Source organism: Macaca thibetana, chromosome 5, assembly GCF_024542745.1.
Source record: "Macaca thibetana thibetana isolate TM-01 chromosome 5, ASM2454274v1, whole genome shotgun sequence".
NCBI classification, from domain to species: Eukaryota; Metazoa; Chordata; class Mammalia; order Primates; family Cercopithecidae; genus Macaca; species Macaca thibetana.
Window position 1 is genome coordinate 127,819,757 of NC_065582.1, and position 21,354 is coordinate 127,841,110.

The 21,354-nt window shown below is 39.2% G+C and overlaps 1 protein-coding gene across 2 annotated transcripts in view; it reads left to right on the forward strand.

The window, feature by feature from the left end:
- The window catches only part of USO1 (USO1 vesicle transport factor), a 91,001-nt gene that overhangs the window by 16,385 nt on the left and 53,262 nt on the right, over nt 1-21,354 (forward strand). For both annotated transcript variants that reach the window (XM_050790832.1, XM_050790833.1), the window contains exons 2-4: nt 8,064-8,150; nt 8,231-8,295; nt 17,219-17,295. In XM_050790832.1, the coding sequence (XP_050646789.1) occupies nt 8,064-8,150; nt 8,231-8,295; nt 17,219-17,295 (229 nt within the window). The remainder of the gene's footprint in view (nt 1-8,063; nt 8,151-8,230; nt 8,296-17,218; nt 17,296-21,354) is intronic.

A 21,354-nucleotide genomic window follows, 5' to 3' on the forward strand; every position in this document is an offset into this window, starting at 1 on the left:
TACCGTAGGCAATTATAACGTAATAGTAAATATTTGTGTATGTATGCATCTAAACATAGAAAAGGTACAGTAAAAATGTGGCATAAAAGATAGTAAATAGTATGCCTGTATAGGTCACTTAATCATGAATAGAGCTTGTAGGACCGGAAGTTGCTCTGGATGTCAGGTGAGTGGTGAATGAATGTGAAGACCAAGGACATTATATAAAGTACACTTTATAAACACTATACACTTACGGCTACACTAAATTCATTAAAAAAAAATTTTCTTAATCTTATTTTGCCATCTTCCTCTCCCTTCCCCTTGCTATAGTTTGAGTTGTTAAAGGCGCCTAATCGCCAGCAGCTTCAAGTTCTAGGCCAGGAGATGGAGAAAGAGGAATGAAGAACAAATAGCTTCCTTTAGGGACATGAACTTAAAGATACTCACAACTCATTGACCAGAATGTATTCCAGTTTCTGTCCATGCCTAGCTGCAAGGAAGTCCTGAAAATAGTGTGTAGGTGGACAGCCATGTGCCCAGCTAAAGCACAGAGACATGTAATAACTGAAAGATAGAAGGATAGAATGGACAATGTGGCACAATTGTACTGCACTGAGTTGGTTTTTCAAGTAGGAAATAAATGGAATAATAGTTTTGAGATCTACAGTTTCTGAATAGAAACTAAGCATATTTGTGAACAGAATTTTTGTTTGGTAAATATCAACAGAAAAATACAGACTTGTGTATAGACTAAAACATGACTAGGTCTTTGTAGGGTTTGGAACATAAGTAATATGTTTTCCTTTCATTTGGCTTCAGTTGTCTGTGAAGAGTAGCAAACATACCACTTTCTTATAGAGAGATCACTTTTTCAGAAACTTCAGCCATCTGGAATATTGTTGAGAGGTAATAAGGCCTCAAGGTAGCAAAAGTATAAGTTGCATATCCGTGTTCTCAATCTTGATTTCAAGCTTGAGTAATTTTGGGGTATAGATGTATTACTATTGAACTTAATTAGTACCTTGCTTAGTAGCAAATTTAAATCTGCAATATTTGAATGGTCCATTAGAGGCATAAGTGATGGAAATGATAGCCAAAAGCCTGATAGGATAAAATAGTAATACAAGGAAGAATAATACAAAGAAATCATAAGCTTGATAATAATAAAATTTGCTAACATTTATTGAAGATTCATAGGTGCCAGGTATTATATAAAGCCTTTTATATGTATTCTTTCATTTAATATCTAAGACATCCTCTATATCATATAGAGGAGGATTTAGGTTTATATGCTAAGAAAGCTCATAATTATATTCTTCTTTATGAAGACAGAGAAGCATGTAACTAATTTCAGATTACCATCAGAAATCACAAATGAAAAGACCATTTTGGTGCTTGACAGAGGTATCTGAAAGAGCTCAGTCTAATGGTGCTAGGTAAATAAGTTGTTCTTTTAAAAATTATTGCTATATTTTAACACAGGGTCTTGCTGTGTCATCCAGGCTGAAGTACAGTGATGCATCCATAACCACAGCTCACTGTAGCCTCAAACTTCTGGGCTCAAGCAGTCCTCCCACTTCAGCCTCTGGAGTAGCTAGGACTACAAACATACCACCACACCCACTTAATTTTTAAATTTTCTGTAGAGATGGGATCTCACTATGTTGCCCGGGCTGGGCTTGAGTTCCTAGCTTCAAGCAGTCCTCCCGCTTCAGTATCCCAAAGTGTTGAGATTACAGATGTAAGCCGCCATGCCCAGCCATAAGTTGTTCTTATATTCACCTTTGACTCTTAAAGGTTTGGAATATGGTTGACTGATTTGGGTTTAGTTATTTTAAGTCACTAGTAGGAAAGTTCTCATTAAAATCCCCAATTGAGATTTACTTTACTTAACATTAAAATTCAACATATTTTATTTAAGAATAAAAGTGATTCATCCATGTATTTTTTAAAACCACACCAAATTTAAAAGATAAAAAGTATGTTTATGTTCTCAAAAATAGTCTTGATACATATTTACCCCAACTCAGGAATGATGAATTTCATTTTTATGTGTAAAAACAATACACTTTAAAATAGTTATTAATTTTAATATTTTTAAGGTATATTTTGCAACTACCAAAAAAATTAGTGATTTGCTTATTAATCAGAGCCCATTGAAGCAGATAAGGAAATTCATTAGGAAAACTTTTTTTATTTAGCAGTTTAAATCTTGGATATTCTTATTTTTTTTCACATTGTTTTATATCAGTCATCATTGCCAGAGATACTAGGCATTTAAAAGTATTTTAAAAGGGAAAGTTTTTATGTTTTAGAAGGTCTCTCCTAGTGTATTTTAATAGAACCTATATGTGTATATGAGTGTTCGAATATATATAAATTAAACATTATCGTTTTGATTCATAGATATATCAAGTGACTGGCCCCACAGTGTCTCATACCTGTAATCCCAGCACTTTGGGAGACTGGGTAAGGAGGATGGCTTGAGGCCAGCAGTTCAAGACCAGCCTGGGCAGCATAGCAAGACCCCCTATCTCTACAAAACAAAAAATTAGCTGGGCACAGTGGCTTGTGCCTATAGTTCCAGCTACTCTGGAGGCTGAGGTGGGAGGATGGCTTGAAGCCAGGAGTTTGAGTTTACAGTGAGGCACAGTCATGTCACTGTACTCCAGCCTGGGTGACAGAGTTAGATGCTGCCTCTAAAAAATAAAATATATAAAGCTTAAAAACTCAAATAGAGATCAGGCACAGTGGCTCACGCCTGTAATCCTAGCACTTTGGGAGGCCAGAATTGGTGGATCACTTGAGGCCAGGAGTTCAAGACCAGCCTGGCCAACAAGGTGAAACCCTATCTCTACTAAAAATACAAAACTAGCCCGGCGTGGTGGCACACACCTGTAATCCCAGCTGCTTTGGAGGCTGAGGCCGAGAATCACTTGAACCCAGGAGGCAGAGGTTGCAGTGAGCCAAGATCGCACCACTGCACTCCAGCCTGGGCGACAGAGCAAAATCCTATGTCCAAAGATAAAAAAAAATAAAACCCTCAAATAGACCAGTTTTCTTACTCTGAATAAAATGTGCTGATTTCTACATTTAAAAATGTACAAACAATTATAAAATTATTTTCTCCTCCTTTCTCATATTGTCTCATGAAATACTAATCATTTAATTCACTGCTTATTCCTTAATTCTTTTTTTTTTTTTTTTTTTGAGGTGATTATCATTATTATTGTTATTTGAGATAGGGTCTCTCTGTGTCACCCAGGCTGGTGTGCAGTGACACAGTCATTGCAAGGCTCATTGCAGCCTTGAACTCCTGGGCTCAAGCAATCCTCCCACCTTAGTCTCCCAAGTACCTGGGACTATACGCACACACTACCATGCCCAGATAATTATTTATTTGGTAGAGATGGGGGTCTCACTATGTGACCTGGCTGGTCTTGAACTGCTGGCCTCAAGCAATCTTCACACCTCAGCTTCCCAAAGTGCTGGGATTACAGGCATGAGCCACTATGCCCAGCCACCCTCCAGTATTTCTTTCTTTTTTTTTTTTTTTAACAGGCTGGAGTACAGTGGTGCTATTTTGGCTCACTGCAACCTCCACCTCCCAGGCTCAAGCAATTCTTGTGCCTCAGCCTCCTGAATAGCTGAGACTACAGGCGTGCACCACCATGCCTGGCTAGTTTTTTGTAGTTTTAGTAGACAGGGGGTTTTGCCACATTGCCTAGGCTGGTCTTGAACTCCTGAGCTCAGGCAATCCACCCCTCTCAGCCTCCCAAAGTGCTGGGATTACAGGTGTGAGCCACCGCACCCAGCCATCCTCCAGTATTTCTAAAGCTAAGTTTCTCTACCAGTATCGAACAGCTTTTATATTTCTGCATTTAGCAAGTAATGATTGAAGAGCATCCAGACATGGACATTTATATTTTGAGGCAAGTACCTCTATACACCAACCAAAGGTAAGATTGAGGCTAGAATCAAGCCCTGCATGGTACTGGGACTAAGAACCTCAAGGTAGATAAGAATCCCAGATCTAGAACCAGTACTTGAGGTTTAAGACTGAGAAGAAGCAGAAAATGCCTGAGGAAAAAAAAAAAAATTCCCATTCATAGTATCAACTATAAGCTACCTTAAAAAAACAAGCAAGCCGGGCGCGGTGGCTCACGCCTGTAATCCCAGCACTTTGGGAGGCCGAGGCGGGCGGATCACAAGGTCAGGAGATCGAGACCACGGTGAAACCCCGTTTCTACTAAAAATACAAAAAATTAGCCGGGCGCGGTGGCGGGCGCCTGTAGTCCCAGCTACTCAGGAGGCTGAGGCAGGAGAATGGCGTGAACCTGGGAGGCGGAGCTTGCAGTGAGCCGAGATTGCGCCACTGCACTCCAGCCTGGGCGACAGAGCGAGACTCTGTCTCAAAAAAAAAAAAAAAAAACAAGCAAAAGATGTACAAGACCTAAGTAAAGGCAATTGCATTCTTGCTTTGGAAAACTATTTTGACCCAAGACATTCTTTGAGCTGAGAGTAATGAGGTTCAAGTTTTTAAGAGATAACTAAGTAGTTTTTCTAAGTGGTTAAAAAAATATATGTGTGTGTGTATATATAGTGTATATATGTGTGTGTCTCTGTGTATATGTGTGTGTGTATATATATGTGTATATATATGTGTGTATATATAGAGAGAGAGTAAGAAAAGTGTCAACCAGTTATTTAAGAAAGAGAAAATTATATTATTTCCAGGAATTATTTTTAAATGTGAACAGTTAGAATGAATAAAGTAAGAATGTAAAGCTAGGCTTGGTTATCCTGCTATATCTGCTATATGAAGAAATGCAAATCAGCAGTTGTAAAGACTCTTAGAAATCCTGCAGTGCACAAACCGAGTTAATTTCGTATAACCTTGTATTTCCCACTTGTTCTGTGATCGTAGGGAATCTATTAATATCTTCTGGGACACTAGAAATCTGCAAAACATATTTTGGGAAACGCTATATGTATTTGAACACCATTAATTCAGATATGTAGGGTGCAAACATTTGCATTGCCAAAATCTTAATATACAGAATCTTTAAAGAATGTAATAAACTTATACTTTCCTTTTTTTTTTTTTTTTTTAATGGAGAAACAAGGTCTCACTCTGTTGCTCAGGCTGGAGTGCAGTAGCGTGATTATAGCTCACTGCAGTCTCTAACTTCTGAGTTCAAGTGATCCACCTGCCTTAGCCTGCTAAGTAGCTAGGACTGCAGGCTCACACCGTCATACCCAGCTAATTTCATTTTTTGTAGAGACATGGTCTCACTATGTTGCCCAGACTGGTCTCAAACTCCTGGCCTAAAGTACATTCTTCAATAAGTTAAAATACTTGCTGTTTTATGATAGTCTTGAAAAAAAAAGAAAAGTTAAAATACTAATTGGTTGAGCTAGAAAGGACCCAAGTGTTTTTTAAACTATGTTCTTTTTTTTTTTTTTTTTTTTTTTTTTTTTTTTGAGACGGAGTCTTGCACTGTCGCCCAGGCTGGAGTGCAGTGGAGTGATCTTGGCTCACTGCAAGCTCCACCTCCCGGGTTTGGCCCATTCTCCTGCCTCAGCCTCTCGAGTAGCTGGGACTACAGGCACCTGCCACCATGCCCAGATAATTTTTTTTGTATTTTTAATAGAGATGAGGTTTCACCATGTTAGCCAGGATGGTCTTGATCTCTTGACCTCGTGATCTGCCCACCTCGGCCTCCCAAAGTGCTAGTATTACAGGCGTGAGCCACCACGCCTGGCCTAAACTATATAAGAACATAGTATCAGATGTTTTCCAAATATTTTCACCCAGTCTGTGGTTTACCTTTTCAGTCTTTTCATACTGTCTTTTGAACCACAGAAGCGGGGCTGGGTGCGGTGGCTCACATCTGTAATCCCAGCACTTTGGGAGGCCAATGTGGAAGAATCGCTTGAGACTAGGAGTTCAAGAGAAGACTGAGCAACATAGTTAGACCCTGTCTCTAAAAATTACAAGAAGATTAGCCAGGTGTGGTTGTGGTTGTGTGCCTGTGAGCCTAGCTACTCGAGAGGCTGAGGTGGGAGGATTGCTTGAGCACAGGAGGTTGAGGCTACGGTGAGCTGTGATTGCACCACTGTACTCCAACCTGGGAGATAGAACAAGAATCCATCTCAAAAAAAAAAAAAGCAAAAGTGATGAAATCTAATGTATTACATTTTTCTTATTTATTTATTTATTTATTTATTTTTGAGACAGAGTCTCATTCTGTCACCAGGCTGGAGTACAGTGGTGTGATCTCAGCTCACTGCAACCTCCGCCTCCCAGGTTCAAGCGATTCTCCTGCCTCAGCTTCCCGAGTAGCTGGGACTACAGGCACGCACTACCTCACCCAGCTAATTTTTGTATTTTTAGTAGAGACAGGGTTTCACCATGTTGGCCAGGATGGCCTCGATCTCTTGACTTTGTGATCTGCCCGCCTTGGCCTCCCAAAGTGCTGAGATTACAGGTGTGAACCACTGTGCCCATTCTACATTTTTCTTTTATGAATGTGGCATCTTAGAAGTCTTTGCCTAAATAAAGGTCACAAGGATTTTCTCATATGCTTTCTTCTAGAAGTTTTATAGTTTTAGGTTTCCAAATTCTTTTTAAATGTAATTTTATATGCACAATCTGGTACTTTTGCTTTACTGAATCCGTAATTTAAATTTAGTTTTATAACTTGCTTTTTTTCTTCTCATTACTATACCACAGTATTTTCATATCAGTAGTTAATTCTTTTGAATACCTACATGGCGTTCCATCAAAGAATGTATTACAATTGTATTAGCATGTTGTTATCTGTTTTTTTCCTATTTTAATAATGTTCCAAGATTTGTTTTAAAATTCAGTTGAAATTTTGGTTTCTATAAATTATTTCATTTTATTTATTTATTTATTTTTGAAACGGAGCCTCACTTTGTCACCCAGGCTGGAGTGCAGTGGCGCAATCTCGGCTCCCTGCAACCTCCACGTGCCAGGTTCAAGCAATTCTCCTGCTTCAGTCTCCCGAGTAGCTGGGACTACAGGCACATGCCACCATGCCCAGCTAATTTTTTATATTTTTAGTAGAGACGGGATTTCACCATATTTGCCAGGTTAGTCTTGAACTCCTGACCTCAGGTGATCCACCCGCCTCGGCCTCCCAAAGTGCTGGGACTACAGGCATGAGCCACTGTGCCCGGCCAAGATGTGTTTTAAAATTCAGTTTAAATTTTGGTTTCAGCTGGGCGCAGTGGCTCACACCTGTAATCCCAGCACTTTGGGGGGCCCAGGCGAGTGGATCGCCTGAAGTCAGGAGCTCTAGACCAGCCTGGCCAATATGGTGAAACCCTGTCTACTAAAAATACTAAAATTAGCCGGGCATGGTGGCAGGTGCCTGTAATCCCAGCTTTTCAGGGGGCCGAGGCAGTAGAATCGCTTGAACCCAGAAGGTGGAGGTTACAGTGAGTTGAGATCGCGCTGTCACACTCCAGCATGGGGGACAAGAGCGAGACTTTGTCTCAAAAAAAAAAAAAAATATTTTTGGGGGGTTTCTATAAATTATTTTATAATGAAGCATTTCATCCTTGTATATTTTGAAGCACACTTAAAACATAAAAGTTTTGACATAAAGTTTTGACTTTTCTTTTCAAATATATGATGAAAATGTTAGGAAAGAGTTATGATGTAAACAATTACTATTTTAAAAATTTTAAATAACTGTCTATCTTCTATCATAACCATATTGGATTATGCTCCCCTCCTGGTTCACACAGTCATAATAGACCTAATTAGAAAGCTATGATTTTACCAATTATTTCTTTTAATTCCTCGATTTATATGCTTTATTTTGACTTCTCTTTCAGCCCCTCCCACTTTTTAAGTCTCTGCAAAAAAACTATTTGATCTCTGTAATGAGGTTATACTAGTACCAAATGGATAGTTAGATTTCTGAAAGACTATTTCTGTTACATCCCGTGTGCTGATTTTTTTTTTAATTACATGGCATACATTTAGGGGATAAAAATTTCATGTTTTTTTAGAATTATTTTAATGCCATTTTATTTTTTCATGACAGATTCAAAAGCTTTGTGACAGAGTAGCTTCATCTACTTTATTGGATGATCGAAGAAATGCCGTGCGTGCTCTCAAATCATTATCTAAGGTTTGTAACTTTGTAAATGTTTTAAGTTTCTTAAGTTGGATATTAGTTACTTTAGTAACATTTTTATTTTTTATGTGCAGAAATATCGCTTGGAAGTGGGTATACAAGCTATGGAACATCTTATTCATGTTTTACAAACAGATCGGTAAGTCTCTGTGTAATGATTTTTTTCCCTAATATTTCTTGAAATTTTAATTTGTTTTAGAGTCAGCATCACTATTCCAAAAGATTGCTTTTTTTTTGGTAGAGATGGGGTTTGCCATGTTGCCCAGGCTGGTCTCGAACTCCTGGGCTTAGGCAATCTGCCCACCTTGGCCTCCCAAAGTACTGGGATTATAGGTGTGAGCCACTGCGCCTGGCCCCAAAAGTTGTTGACATACTAAAGCTATTAAGTTTTTACTTCAGTTGTCATTTTGATAAATATTTATTGGACACTGAGTACAAGCCACTGTGTTAAGCATAGAACAGACATAAAAATGGGATGAAGCAACTCTTTAATTTAGAGGCTTGAGATTTTGAGTTTGAATTGGGCAAGTGGTATTCATTTACATTGGGCAAGTAGATATTCATTTACATATAATATACATATTTTGGTATTCAGACTTGCTTTTTAAGAGAAATAAACTGCAGTAATAAGAGTTAAATGTTAGCCGGGCACGGTGGCTCAAGCCTGTAATCCCAGCACTTTGGGAGGCTAAGACGGGCGGATCACAAGGTCAGGAGATGGAGACCATCCTGGCTAACACGGTGAAACCCCGTCTCTACTAAAAATACAAAAAACTAGCCGGGCGAGGTGGCGGGCGCCTGTGGTCCCAGCTACTCCGGAGGCTGAGGCAGGAGAATGGCGTAAACCCGGGAGGCGGAGCTTGCAGTGAGCTGAGATCCGGCCACTGCACTCCAGCCTGGGCGACAGAGCCAGACTCAGTCTCAAAAAAAAAAAAAAAGAGTTAAATGTTGAATATGAGCCTGTCTTAAGAGAAAGATTGCCAGGTATGGTGGCTCAAGCCTGAAATTCCAGCACCTTGGAAGATTGAGGTGGGAGGATTGCTTGAGCCCGGGAGTTCGATACTAGTCTGGGCAATATAAAAAATAAAAATTAGGCCAGGAATGGTGGCTCACGCCTGGAATCCCAGCAATTTGGGAAGCCGAGGCAGGTGGATTACTTGAGATCAGGAGTTCGAGACCAGCCTGGCCAAATGGTAAAACCCAGTCTCTACTAAAAATACAAAAATTAGCCAGGCCCGCTGGTGCGTGCCTGTAATCCCAGCTACTCAGGAGTCTGAGGCAGGAGAAATCACTTGAACCCGGGAGATGGAGACTACAGTTAACCAAGATCGAGCAACTGCACTTCAGCCTGGGCAACAGAGCAAGGCTCTGTCTCACAAAAACAAAGAAGATAAATAATAAAATAAAATAAAAATTAGCTGGGTGTGGTGTCACATACCTGTGGTCCCAGCTTCTCGGGAAGCTGAGGTGGGAGGATCACTTGAGCCTAGGAAGTTAAGGCTGCAGTGAGCCATGATCCTACCACTGTACTCCAACCTGGGCAGCAGAGTGAGACCTTGTCTTGAAAAAATAAATATAAATTTAAAGAAAAAGAAGCGGCTGGGCACGGTGGCTCATGCCTGTATTCCCAGCACTTTGGGAGGCTGAGGTGGGCGGATCGTCTGAGGTTGGGAGTTCAAGACCCTCCTGACCAACATGGAGAAACCCTGTCTCTACTAAAAGTACAAAATATAGCCGGTTATGGTGGCACATGCGTGTAATCCCAGCTACTAGAGAGGCTGAGGCAGGAGAATCGCCTGAACCTGGGAGGCAGAGGTTGCGGTGAGCCAAGATCACGCCATTGCACTCCAGCCTGGGCAACGAGAGCGAAACTCCATCCCAAAAAAAAAAGAAAGAAAAAGAAGCATCATTTAGCCTATTTTTAGCTCTTTCAATTTTTTTGTTTTTTTGTTTTTTGGTTTTTTTTTGAGACAGAGTTTCATTCTCGTTGCCCAGGCTAGAGTACAATAGTGCAATCTAGGCTCACTGCAGCCTCTGCCTCCCGGGTTCAAGCGATTCTGCTGCCTCAGCCTCCCAAGAACCTGGGATTACAGGCATGCACTACCATGCCTGGCTAATTTTGTATTTTTAGTAGAGACGGAGTTTCTCGATGTTGATCAGGCTGGTCTCGAACTCCCGACCTTAGGTGATCCACCCACCTGAGCCTCCCAAAGTGCTAGGGATTACAGGTGTGAGCCACCACACCTGGCCGTCAATTTCTTTTTAAGAGATGTTATCTCCATCTTTGGTTTTCGTTAACTCTGCATGGATAGCTTCCAGATCTTAGCTACAGTCGAATGTGTCTTATAAGCTTTAGCTGCGCATCATACATTTCTACCCTACCGAAATCTCTCATAAGCCTTTCAGATTCAAAATATTCAAAGTTAATTTATCTCTGGTCCTCCTTCTAGGCTTTCCATGCTCCCTTCGACTGCTTCTACCCTAAGTTCATCTCAGTCATGAGCATCTTTCCATTCAAGCGAGAAACTGGAGGATTCTTAGGGAACTCATTCCTCTCTTGAACCCATCATGCCTACATAGGCAAAAAAACAGCTAGAGTCCATTATTTTCTTTCCATTTCCTTTTTTGGCCTTAGTTCTGGCTCAATGTCAATCACTTAAATAATTTCCATAACCTCTGTGTTGGTTATCTTTGGCTATGTAGCAAATTACTTTGAAACTTAGTGGTTCAAAATAAAATATTTATCATCTCACAGTTTCTGTGGATCAGGAATTGAGGAGCAACTTAGCTAAGTGAGCTGAGGGTCTCTCATGAGGTTGCCATGAAGCCATCAGCCAGGTCTGCAGTCATCTGAAGGCTTGACTGGGGCTGGAGGATCTGATTCCAAGATGGCTTACTCACATTACTGTTGACAAGAAGCCTCGGTTCCTCACCATGTTTCTCTCTCGGTAGGGCTGTTTGATATGGCAGCTGCTCTCCCAGAGCAAACTATCCTAGAGAGATAACAAATAGAAAGCCACAATGCCTTTTATAACTCAATCTCCAAAGTCATGTACTGGCAATCCCATCATATTCTAGTTGTTAGAAGCAGGTTAATAAGTATGGTCTATACTTAAGGAGAGGAGAATTAGGCTTCACTTTTTTGGAAGGAGCTGAATCGAAAAGTTTTGGACATAGTTGAAAACAATCATCATCTCCAAAGTATTATTTTCCTCCAATCTCTTTGTATTTCCATTCAGTCTATATATTGCAAGAATTATCCTTCTGAAATGCACATCTTCAGTCTTTCTCCCATTTAATGCATTTCACCAGTTCAGTGAAGTGTAAAGTTCATGTTTCTCAAACAAAGCAAAAAATAAATGCTTTTAAAAGATCTGTGTACTGCCTGTCTAACCTCATAGATTCGTTTTCAGTTATATTTCAGTTATGCCCAGCTGCTTTTCCATACCAGTTAGGACCTTTTTTCTTCTCCCCAGTGTAACTCAAATTGACTACCTTTTCAAAATCAATAAGTCTAGTGTATTTGAGTAAGTGAATTGGATGCATCAGGTCTCTCTGTGTTATTAACATCATAGTAGGTAACTGTGGTAGACAGAATTGTGGTCTCCCAAAGATATCTACATCCTAATCAACAAAACCTATGAATTTTATCTTAGATAGTGAGAGAGATTTTGCAGATATGATTAAGTTAAGGACTTTGAGATGAGAGAATTATTCTGGATTACCCTGGTGGACCCAGTGTTATCACAGGGTCCTTAGAAGTAGAACAGGAAAAGGCCGGGTGTGGTGGCTGACACCTGTAATCTCAGCACTTTGGGAGGCCGAGGCAGACAAATCATGAAGTCAGGAGATCAACATCATCCTGGCTAACACGGTGAAACCCCATCTCTACTAAAAATCAAAAAAATCAGCCGGGCATGGTGGCGGGCGCCTGTAGTCCCAGCTACTCGGGAGGCTGAGGCAGGAGAATGGCAAGAACCCAGGAGGCGGAGCTTGCAGTGAGGCAAGATGGCACCACTGCACTCCAGCCTGGGCAACAGAGCAAGACTCTGTCTCAAAACAAAAAAGAAGTAGAACAGGAATGCAGAAGAGGAGGTCAGAGTCCTGTGATAGGAAAAAAAGACTCAGCCTGCTCTTGGTGGCTTTGAAAATGGAGAGAAGGAGCCATGAGCCAGGGAATGTGGGTGGCCTTTAGAAGAGCTAGAAAAAAGAAGCAGATTAGTGTGATGATTATACATACATATAATCTTTTTAATTCTATGAGTGTGAAATCACATGCACATTTTATTACCGAGTCTTATAAAGTTAATGATGAAATGATTAACATGTCAGTATGGAAAAGAGAATGCATCTCTTATGTAAAGCGGTCTTTATTATCTTTTTTGTTTTTTTTTTTTTTTTTTTTTGAGACAGAGTTTCACTCTTGTTCCCCAGGCTAGAGTGCAATGGCATGATCTCGGCTCACTGCAACCTCTGCCTCCTGGGTTCAAGTGATTCTTCTGCCTCAGCCTCCCAAGTAGCTGGGATTACAGGCACCTGCCACCACGGCCGGCTAATTTTTTGTATTTTTAGTAGAGATGGGGTTTCTCCATGTTGGTCAGGCTGGTCTCAAACTCCTGACCTCAGGTGATCTGCCCGTCTCAGCCTCCAAAGTGCTGGAATTACAGGCATGAGCCACTGCGCCCAGCTATTGTCATTTTTGCCACACAGCAGAAGTGTGTAGATACTCTTGATAAAGGTTAACTAATAGGTTAAAAAAATTTATTGCACATTTACTGTGTTAGGCATTATGCTTAGAAGTAGAGTATACCACATGGTCTTGTGAATGTGTGAACAAATAATTGTATCACGTCAGGGGCTGCTGAATGTTTTAACTCTCAGACAATAATAACAAAGGAAAACGTATAATAGCCTTGTTGTGTTTCACTCCCTTTCTTGTGTTAAATTCCCTTTCCATTTGCCTGTGGTTCTTACCTGTTTTCCTGTTTTCAGAGTGTTCTCTGAAGATTTTTTTAAATTTAATTGAATGCAGGAGTCTATTTATTTTATTTTATTTTATTTTAGATAAAGTCTCTCATTCTGTTGCCCAGGCTGGAGTGCAGTGGCACGATCTCAGCTCACTGCATCACTGCAGCCTCCACTTCCCGGGTTCAAGCGATTCTCCTGCCTCAACCTCTGAAGTAGCTGGGATTACAGGCACATGCCACTCCAGCTAATTTTTTGTATTTTTTTTTTTTTTTTTTTTTTTTTTTAGTAGAGATGGGGTTACACCATCTTAGCCAGGATGGTCTCAATCTTCTGACCTCGTGATCTGCCTGCCTCGGCCTCCCAAAATGCTGGGATTACAGGCATGAGCCACTGTGCCCAGCCTCAGAGGTCTATATTCTACAACCATCTCCTCTCTCCACATTCTCGTCTTCATTACTGTTTCATCTTTCTTCTCCTGACCTATACAACTAATGCTAAGAATCCTTATGCTGAACCCTCTTCATCTTCAGCTATGTCAAACAAAGTTTTGTTCCCTTTCTTGGCATTACCTGAAACCCCATCTGGCTGTGGGGTCTGCTTCCCTATAACCATCCTTTTTTTTTTTTTTTTTTTTCCCCCGAGACAGAGTTTCGCTCCTGTTGCCCAGGCTGGAGTGCAATGGCTCGATCTCAGCTCACCGCAGCCTCTGCCTCCCGGGTTCAAGCAATTCTTCTGCCTCAGCCTCCCGAGTAGCTGGGATTACAGGCATGCACCACCATGCCTGGCTAATTTTGTATTTTTAGTAGAGACATGGTTTCTCCATGTTGGTCAGACTGGTCTCGAACTGCTGACCTCAGGTGATCCACCTACCTCGGGCTCCCGAAGTGCTGGGATTACAGGTGTGAGCCACCACGCCCAGCCCTCTATAACCATCTTAAGGAGAGACCACTCATTCTCCTAACTCCCATACTCAGGGCCCAAAACTTGTCTCTCACTGATGTTTTCAAAACCATGATACCTCAATAGTTTTTTTAAATTGAGATATAATTTGTATATCATAAAGTTCACTCTTTTAAAGTGTACATTTTAGTGGTTTTAATATATTCACAAAATTGTACAACCATCACCACTCTCTAATTCCAGAACATTTGCATCATGCCAAAAAGAAATCCCATATTCATTATCTGTCATTTTCTATTTTCCTCCCCCACCCCCTTTCGCATACTTGGCAGCCACTAATCTACTTTCTGTCTTTATAGATTTGAATGTTTTGGACATTTCATATAGATGGAATTATACCATAGTGGCCTTTGTTTCTGGCTTCTTTGACAGCATAGTATTTTAAGGTTCATCCATGTTGCAGCATGTATTAGTACATCATTCTTTTTTAGGCTGAATAATCTTTTGTGTAGTTATACCACATTTCGTTTACCTATTCATCAGTTGTTGGACATTTTGGGTATTTCCACTTTTTTGCTATTATGAGTAATGCTGCTATGAACATTCATGTACTGATTTTTGTAAGGACGTACATTTTCATTTCACAGTGTTCTGTATCTAGCAGTGCAATTGCTGGGTCATGGGATAAGTTGTTTAACTTTTTGAGGAATTGCCAAACTCTGTTCACTACAGAGTATAAATACTTGTATAAAATGGCTAGAACATTTTATGTTTCCATCCGCAATGTATGAAGGTCCCAATTTCTCTGTATTCTTACCAGCACTTGTTATTAACCTTTATTAAAAAGTGACCATCCTAGTAAGTATAAAGTGGTGTTTCTTAATTTCATTTTCTTTTTTTTTTTTTTTTTGAGATGGAGTCTCTCTCTGTTGCCCAGGCTGGAGTGCAGTGGCACGATCTCGGCTCCTGCAACCTCCGCCTCCCGGGTTCAAGTGATTCTCCTGCCTCAGCCTCCCCCAGTAGCTGGGATTACAGGCATGCACCACCACACCCAGCTAATTTTTGTATTTTTAGTAGAGAAGGAGTTTCACCACATTCGCCAGGCTGCTCTCAGACTCCTGACCTCACGTGATCGCCCGCCTTGGCCTCCCAAAGTGCTAGGATTACAGGTGTGAGCCACTGCGCCCTGCCTCATTTTCTTTTTTTTTTTTTTTGAGATGGAGTTTTGCTTTCGTTGCCCAGGCTGGAGTGCAGTGGCGCAATCTGGCTCACCACAACCTCTGCCTCCTGGGTTCAAACGATTCTCCTGCCTCAGCCTCCCAAGTAGCTGGGATTACAGGCATGCACCTACCACTCCCAGCTAATTTTTTGTATTTTTAGTAGAGACGGAGTTTCTCCGTATTGGTCAGACTGGTCTCGAACTCCTGACCTCAGGCGATCCCCCCGACCTCGGCCTCCCAAAGTGCTGGGATTATAGGCGTGAGCCACCGCGCCCAGCCCAGCCTCGTTTTCTAATTGTTTTGATTTGTATTTCCCAATGACTGAAGATGTTGACGGTGTTGTGATTATTGGCCATTTGGAGAAATGTCTATTCATATCCTTTACCCATTTTTAATTGGGTTACTTGTCTTTCTATTTTTTGTTTGTTTGTTTTTTGAGATGGAATCTCATTCTGTCGCCCAGGCGGGAGTGCAGTGGCGGGAGCTCAACTGACTACAGCCTCCACCTCCCAGGTTCAAGCAATTCTCCTGCCTCTGCCTCCCAAGTAGCCGGAATTACAGGCATGCACCAGCACGTCCTGCTAATTTTTGTATCTTTAGTAAAGACGGGGTTTTGCCATGTTAGCAAGGCTGGTCTTGAACTCCTGAGCTCAAGCAGTCTGCCCACATTGGCCTCCTAAAGTGCTGAGATTACAGGTGTGAGCCACCACATCTGACCTACTTGTCTTTTTTATTTTATATATATGTATGTATGTATGTATATATATTTTCTAGATACATCTCTTATCTTGGCTTATGACAACCTCTGTCTCCCCAGTTCAAGCGATTCTCATTCCTCAGCCTCCCAAATAGCTGGGATTACAAGTGTGTGCCACTATGGCCGACTAATTTTTGTATTTTTGGTAGAGATAGGGTTTCACTATGTTGGCCAGGCTGGTCTCGAACTCCTGACTTCAAATCCACCTACCTTGGCCTTTCAAAGTGCTGGGATGACAGGCATGAGCCACCACGTGTGGCCAAACATTTTAAAATTTTGATGAAGTTTAATTTCTCTGCTGTATCTTTTGTTGCTTGTGCTTTTGGTGTCATCTAAGAAACCATTGCCTAATCTAAGGTTGTAAGGATTTAAGCCTGTGTTTTCTTCTAAGGGTTTTATAGCTTTAACTCTTACTTATATTTAGGTCTTTCATCCATTTTGAGTTAATTTTTATCTATAGTGTGAGATGGGGCCCAATTTCATTCTTCTGTGTGTTGCTATCTAGCTGACCCAGCACTATTTGTTTAAGAGACTATCCCTTCCTCATTAAATGGTCTTGGCACTTTTATTGAAAATTAATTGAAATAAACATTACTGTTTATTTCTAGACTGTCAATTCTATTTTATTGATCTACATGTCTATCTCTATCACAGTGCCACACAGTCTTTTTTTACTGTAACTTCTTAGTAAGTTTTGAAACTGGGAAGTGTGAGTTCTTCAGCTTTGTCCTTCATTTTCAAGATTGTTTTGGCTGTTCTGGCTTTGTCCTTCATTTTCAAGATTGTTTGGCTTGCATCTCCATATGACTTTTATGATTAGCTTGTCAATTTCTGCAAAAACAGCAGTTAGGATTTTGACAGGGATTATGTTAAATCTGTGACTTAAGTTGGGATATATTACTCTTTTCCTATTCATGAACACAGCATATCTTTTTATTTATTTGGGCCTTAAGTAGTTTCTTTCAACAGTGTCTTGTAGTTTTCCATGTAGTAGTCTTATACTTCTTTAGTAAAGTTTACTGTCAAGTATTTTAATCTTTTTGATGTTACTTACTTTTTGATATTAATTACACATTTTTTACAGTTTGCACTCTGATATTTTCTTAGAATAGGCCTTTAGAAATGGAATTTTCTAAAATTGCTAAATAACTAAAAATGGTCGTAACAGTTTACACTCTCATCAGCAGTGTATAAGTGTAATAATTTCTTTTTTCCAGTTCGGATTCTGAAATAATAGGTTATGCTTTGGACACACTATATAATATAATATCTAATGATGAAGAAGAAGAAGTAGGTAAGTTTCCAGTTATTTTTACTGTGTTTTCTATACATAAAATTAACTGGGTTGTGCTAATTTTGCTGGTTTTAAAGTTGGACTTATTTTATAAATGTGTAAGTTTTTTTACTTTTTTCATTAAAAGAATTTAATAAACACATAGGCTTAGATCTAGAAAAGTGTCTTTAGGATGATTGCTTTGTGTGTAAATCGTAACATTATAGTGAGATGGAATAAGATCCTTCTTTGTAAGTAGTATTTTTCCCCACTTGTGTTTGGTTTTAGTTAGGCAGTATGCATATTAGCCAGTTCTGGATTAAATAATTATTTATGGCTATTGATTGAAAATATATATTATTATCTAGTGAGCAATATAAAATTAGAGGGTTTTTCCTAATAAATACTTAAATTTTTATGTAGGACTTAATTTATAAAGTGCAACAGTTTATTAAATTTAGATTTTTTTTCTTTACATTATGTCTGTCTGGTGAACAATGATATGAATCAGTTTGAAATCCACACGTTTCTTTGGCACATTCATTTTCTTTTTTTTTTAAATGCCTGCACACTTAACATAAAGTTGTCTGTTTTTATTTATTGTCACTGTGTGAAGCTTGATTAGAAGTCTGTATACATTTTGTCCTATATGTTGCAAAACATATGCAGTAACATTTCACAGTTCTGTTGAAGAGTGTATTTGTCATATCAAATTGGCTGTTACAGTAGGACATAGTAGATTTTTCATTATTCTGTAAAGTCAGAACAGTGGATATATTCATACATTTTATAAATCTAATTTAGACTGAAATTATATGATCTCTCAAAATTCTGAGAAGACAGATAATAAAGAAGTATAGATACATATTGACCTTGCTCTTATTTTATTAAAATAAAGATAGAGCAGGAATATATGTCAATGTTAACTTCACAGAATACTAGTATTGAGAACATCTGAAACTGGATCATGTTGCATAGTCACAGTTTCTTAGACATAAATATTATTTTTAAAAAACTTTTATTTTGGCTGGGTGTTATGGCTCATGTCTGTAATCCCAGCACTTTGGAAGGCTGAGGTGGAAGGATTGCTTGAACCTAGGAGTTTGAAACCAGCCTGGGCAACATAAGTGAGACCCCATTTCATTAAAAAAAATTTTGTTTTAACAAATTTCTCCATATCTATCCATCCTATAACTTAACTTTATTAATTTCTTAAGGGTGAAAAATATTTAGTAAATGTAATTTGGTACCCATGGAAAAAAGGTTGTCAGTCACATGACAATACATATATACAAAACACACAAGAATATACTTTGAAGCAAAAGATACTTATTTTCCCTAGTTATTTCTACAATGAGAAAGTTAGATACAACACAGTTATTCAAACACATTTTTTAAAATTACATTCTTTTCTTTCCTTTTATCCCCCTTAGTTGTTTCAGATTAAAAATTTAACTCTTTTTCTAGTTAATTTGCTGGGGTAATTTTTTCTGTTCTTAAAAAAAATTTGTAGCAACAATATTTTTTAGGTGGTTGTCTTTGTTATAAATCATGTTATAATCATGTTTAAGCCCACCTGTTTCATTTTTTCTTTGTGTTTTTAGGCTCTTTAATTTAGCATCCAGAAATGATCCTTTGGATAAACAGTAATAGAATCAGTTTTATTAAGGACCTTTTTCTTTCTGAAAATGTAGTCATCCTGAAAGAGTCAATTAAAAAGTAGACATTGGGCTGGCTGCGGTGGCTCACGCCTGTAATCCCAGCACTTTGGGAGGCCGAGGAGGGTGGATCACTTGAGGTCAGGGGTTCGAGACCAGCCTGGCCAACCTGGAGAAACCCCGTCTGTACTAAAAACACAAAAATTAGCCGGGTATGGTGTTGCACACCTGTAATCCCAGCTACTTGACAGGCTGAGGCAGGAGAATTGCTTGAACCTGAGAGGCAGAGGTTGCAGTGAGCCAAGATTGTGCTACTGCATTCCAGCCTGGGCAACAGAGCAAGACTCTGTCTTAAAAAAAAAAAAAAAAAAAAAAAAAAAAAAAAAAAAATTGGCCGGTGTGGTGGCTCACGCCTGTAATTCCAGCACTTTGGGAGGCCAAGGCGGGCAGATCACAAAGTCAGGAGTTCGAGACCAGCCTGACGAACATGGTGAAACCCTGTCTCTACTAAAAATATCAAAATTAGCCAGGTGTGGTGGCACACGTCTGTAATCCCAACTACTCAGGAGGCTGAGGCAGTAGAATCATTTGAACCCAGGAGGCGGAGGTTGCAGTGAGCCAAGATTGTACCATAGCACTCCAGGCTGGGCGACAGAAGGAAACTCTGTCTCAAAAATAAAATAAAATAAAAATAAAAATAGACATTAAGACATGTCCTTCAGTTCTGTTGTTGATACTTTGCTTTTATTGCTTTGTGAAATGGTAATTCTTAGCTGACATAATGAACTACATTTTGGAGTTCTTTATGACTATTTTGCAACCTTCTAATGATAAATCTATCTCCTAGTCCTAAAAATATAGCATATGCTAAATCTCTTTTAGTATATCTGAGGTATTTGACCAAAGTAAATATGGATCTCTTCTTCCAAAGGGTTATGTAGCTTATTAAACATTTTAATTTTAAGCTCCTATTTTACTGTGTATACTACTACATTAAAAAAACTGTTGTCTTTATCACCCGCTTTTTATTTATTTATTTTTGTCTACCTTTTCAGATGATGTTGAAGGTAAAAGATTGCATTTACATATGCATGGTGCTTTTAGGCATAGTTTCTGATAATATAAAAGGACACTGTCAAGTACTGTTTCTTCTGACTGGTAAAAAATCTGAAATTTGTTTTACTATGTGAGAATTATTTAATTGAAAAGGAATATTTAATAAACTTACATTACTATTATTTCTACAGCTACTAAATCTGTTTACTGTCCAGAACACATAAAATATTCTAGGGCACCTTTAAATAAAATTAAAGCTTTTTCTGGCCAGGCGTGGTGGCTCACACTTGTAATTCCAGCACTTTGGGAGGCCAAGGCGGGCAGATCACTTGAGTTCAGGAGTTCAAGATCAGCCTGGCCAGCATGGTGAAACCCTCTTTCTACTAAAAATACAAAAATTAGCCAGGTGTGGTGGCTGGTGCCTGTAATCTCAGTTACTTGGGAGGCTGAGGCAGGAGAATTGCTTGAACCCAGGAGACGGAGGTTGCAGTGAGCCAAGATCGTGCCACTGCACCATCCAGCCTGGGTGACAGAGTGAGACTCCGTCTCAAAAAAAAAAAAAAAAAGAATAAATAAAAATTAAAGCTTTTTCTCTGGTAAGACAATTTATCCAAAATTACTTTGTATGTCCTTCCTGGAAAAAAAGTTTTTAGACAGTTCATTTAAAAATACTTGCCAGGTGCAGTGGTGCATGCCTGTAGTCCCAACTACTCGGGAGACTAAAGTGGGAGAATCACTTGAGCCCAGGAGTTCGAGGCTGCAGTGAGCAATGATTGCATCTGTGAATACCCACTGCACTCAAGGCTGGACAACATAGTGAAACCCTGCCTCTAAAAAAAATAAAAATAAAAATCTTTAAAAGTAATATTTGAATATGTATACCCATATTACCTATAATCAATAAGAACTGGAAGGTATTCTAGTTCAGAGAATGTATATTGATATTGTCCCTTTAAAATAATGCATGCTCAGTAATGATGTTTTAGTTATTGACATTTCTTACATTAACTCATAGAACTCACTAATTTTTTATTTTCTTCTCTCTAATCTCTTTCAAGTTTCATTTACTTTTAACATTGATATTTGTTTTCTTCATAACTAAAGTAACCAAGTTTTTTTGGTTTGTTTTGTTTTACCAATTTTCTTGAGGTGCTTAACTTTTTTTAAATGAAGAAGGAAATATTCTTACCTAAAGCAGTATTTAAAAGGTATATAACAAAGTTGCCTATATATAATAAAAATACTAACAAAGAAACTAACTTGTTAAAGTATGAAGCATTACCTTTTGTGACATTCGAATCCTTTGACCTCAGATGATACCAGAGCATTGTGTCTTGACTCTTGTCAAGCTATTTCCTTGTTGGAT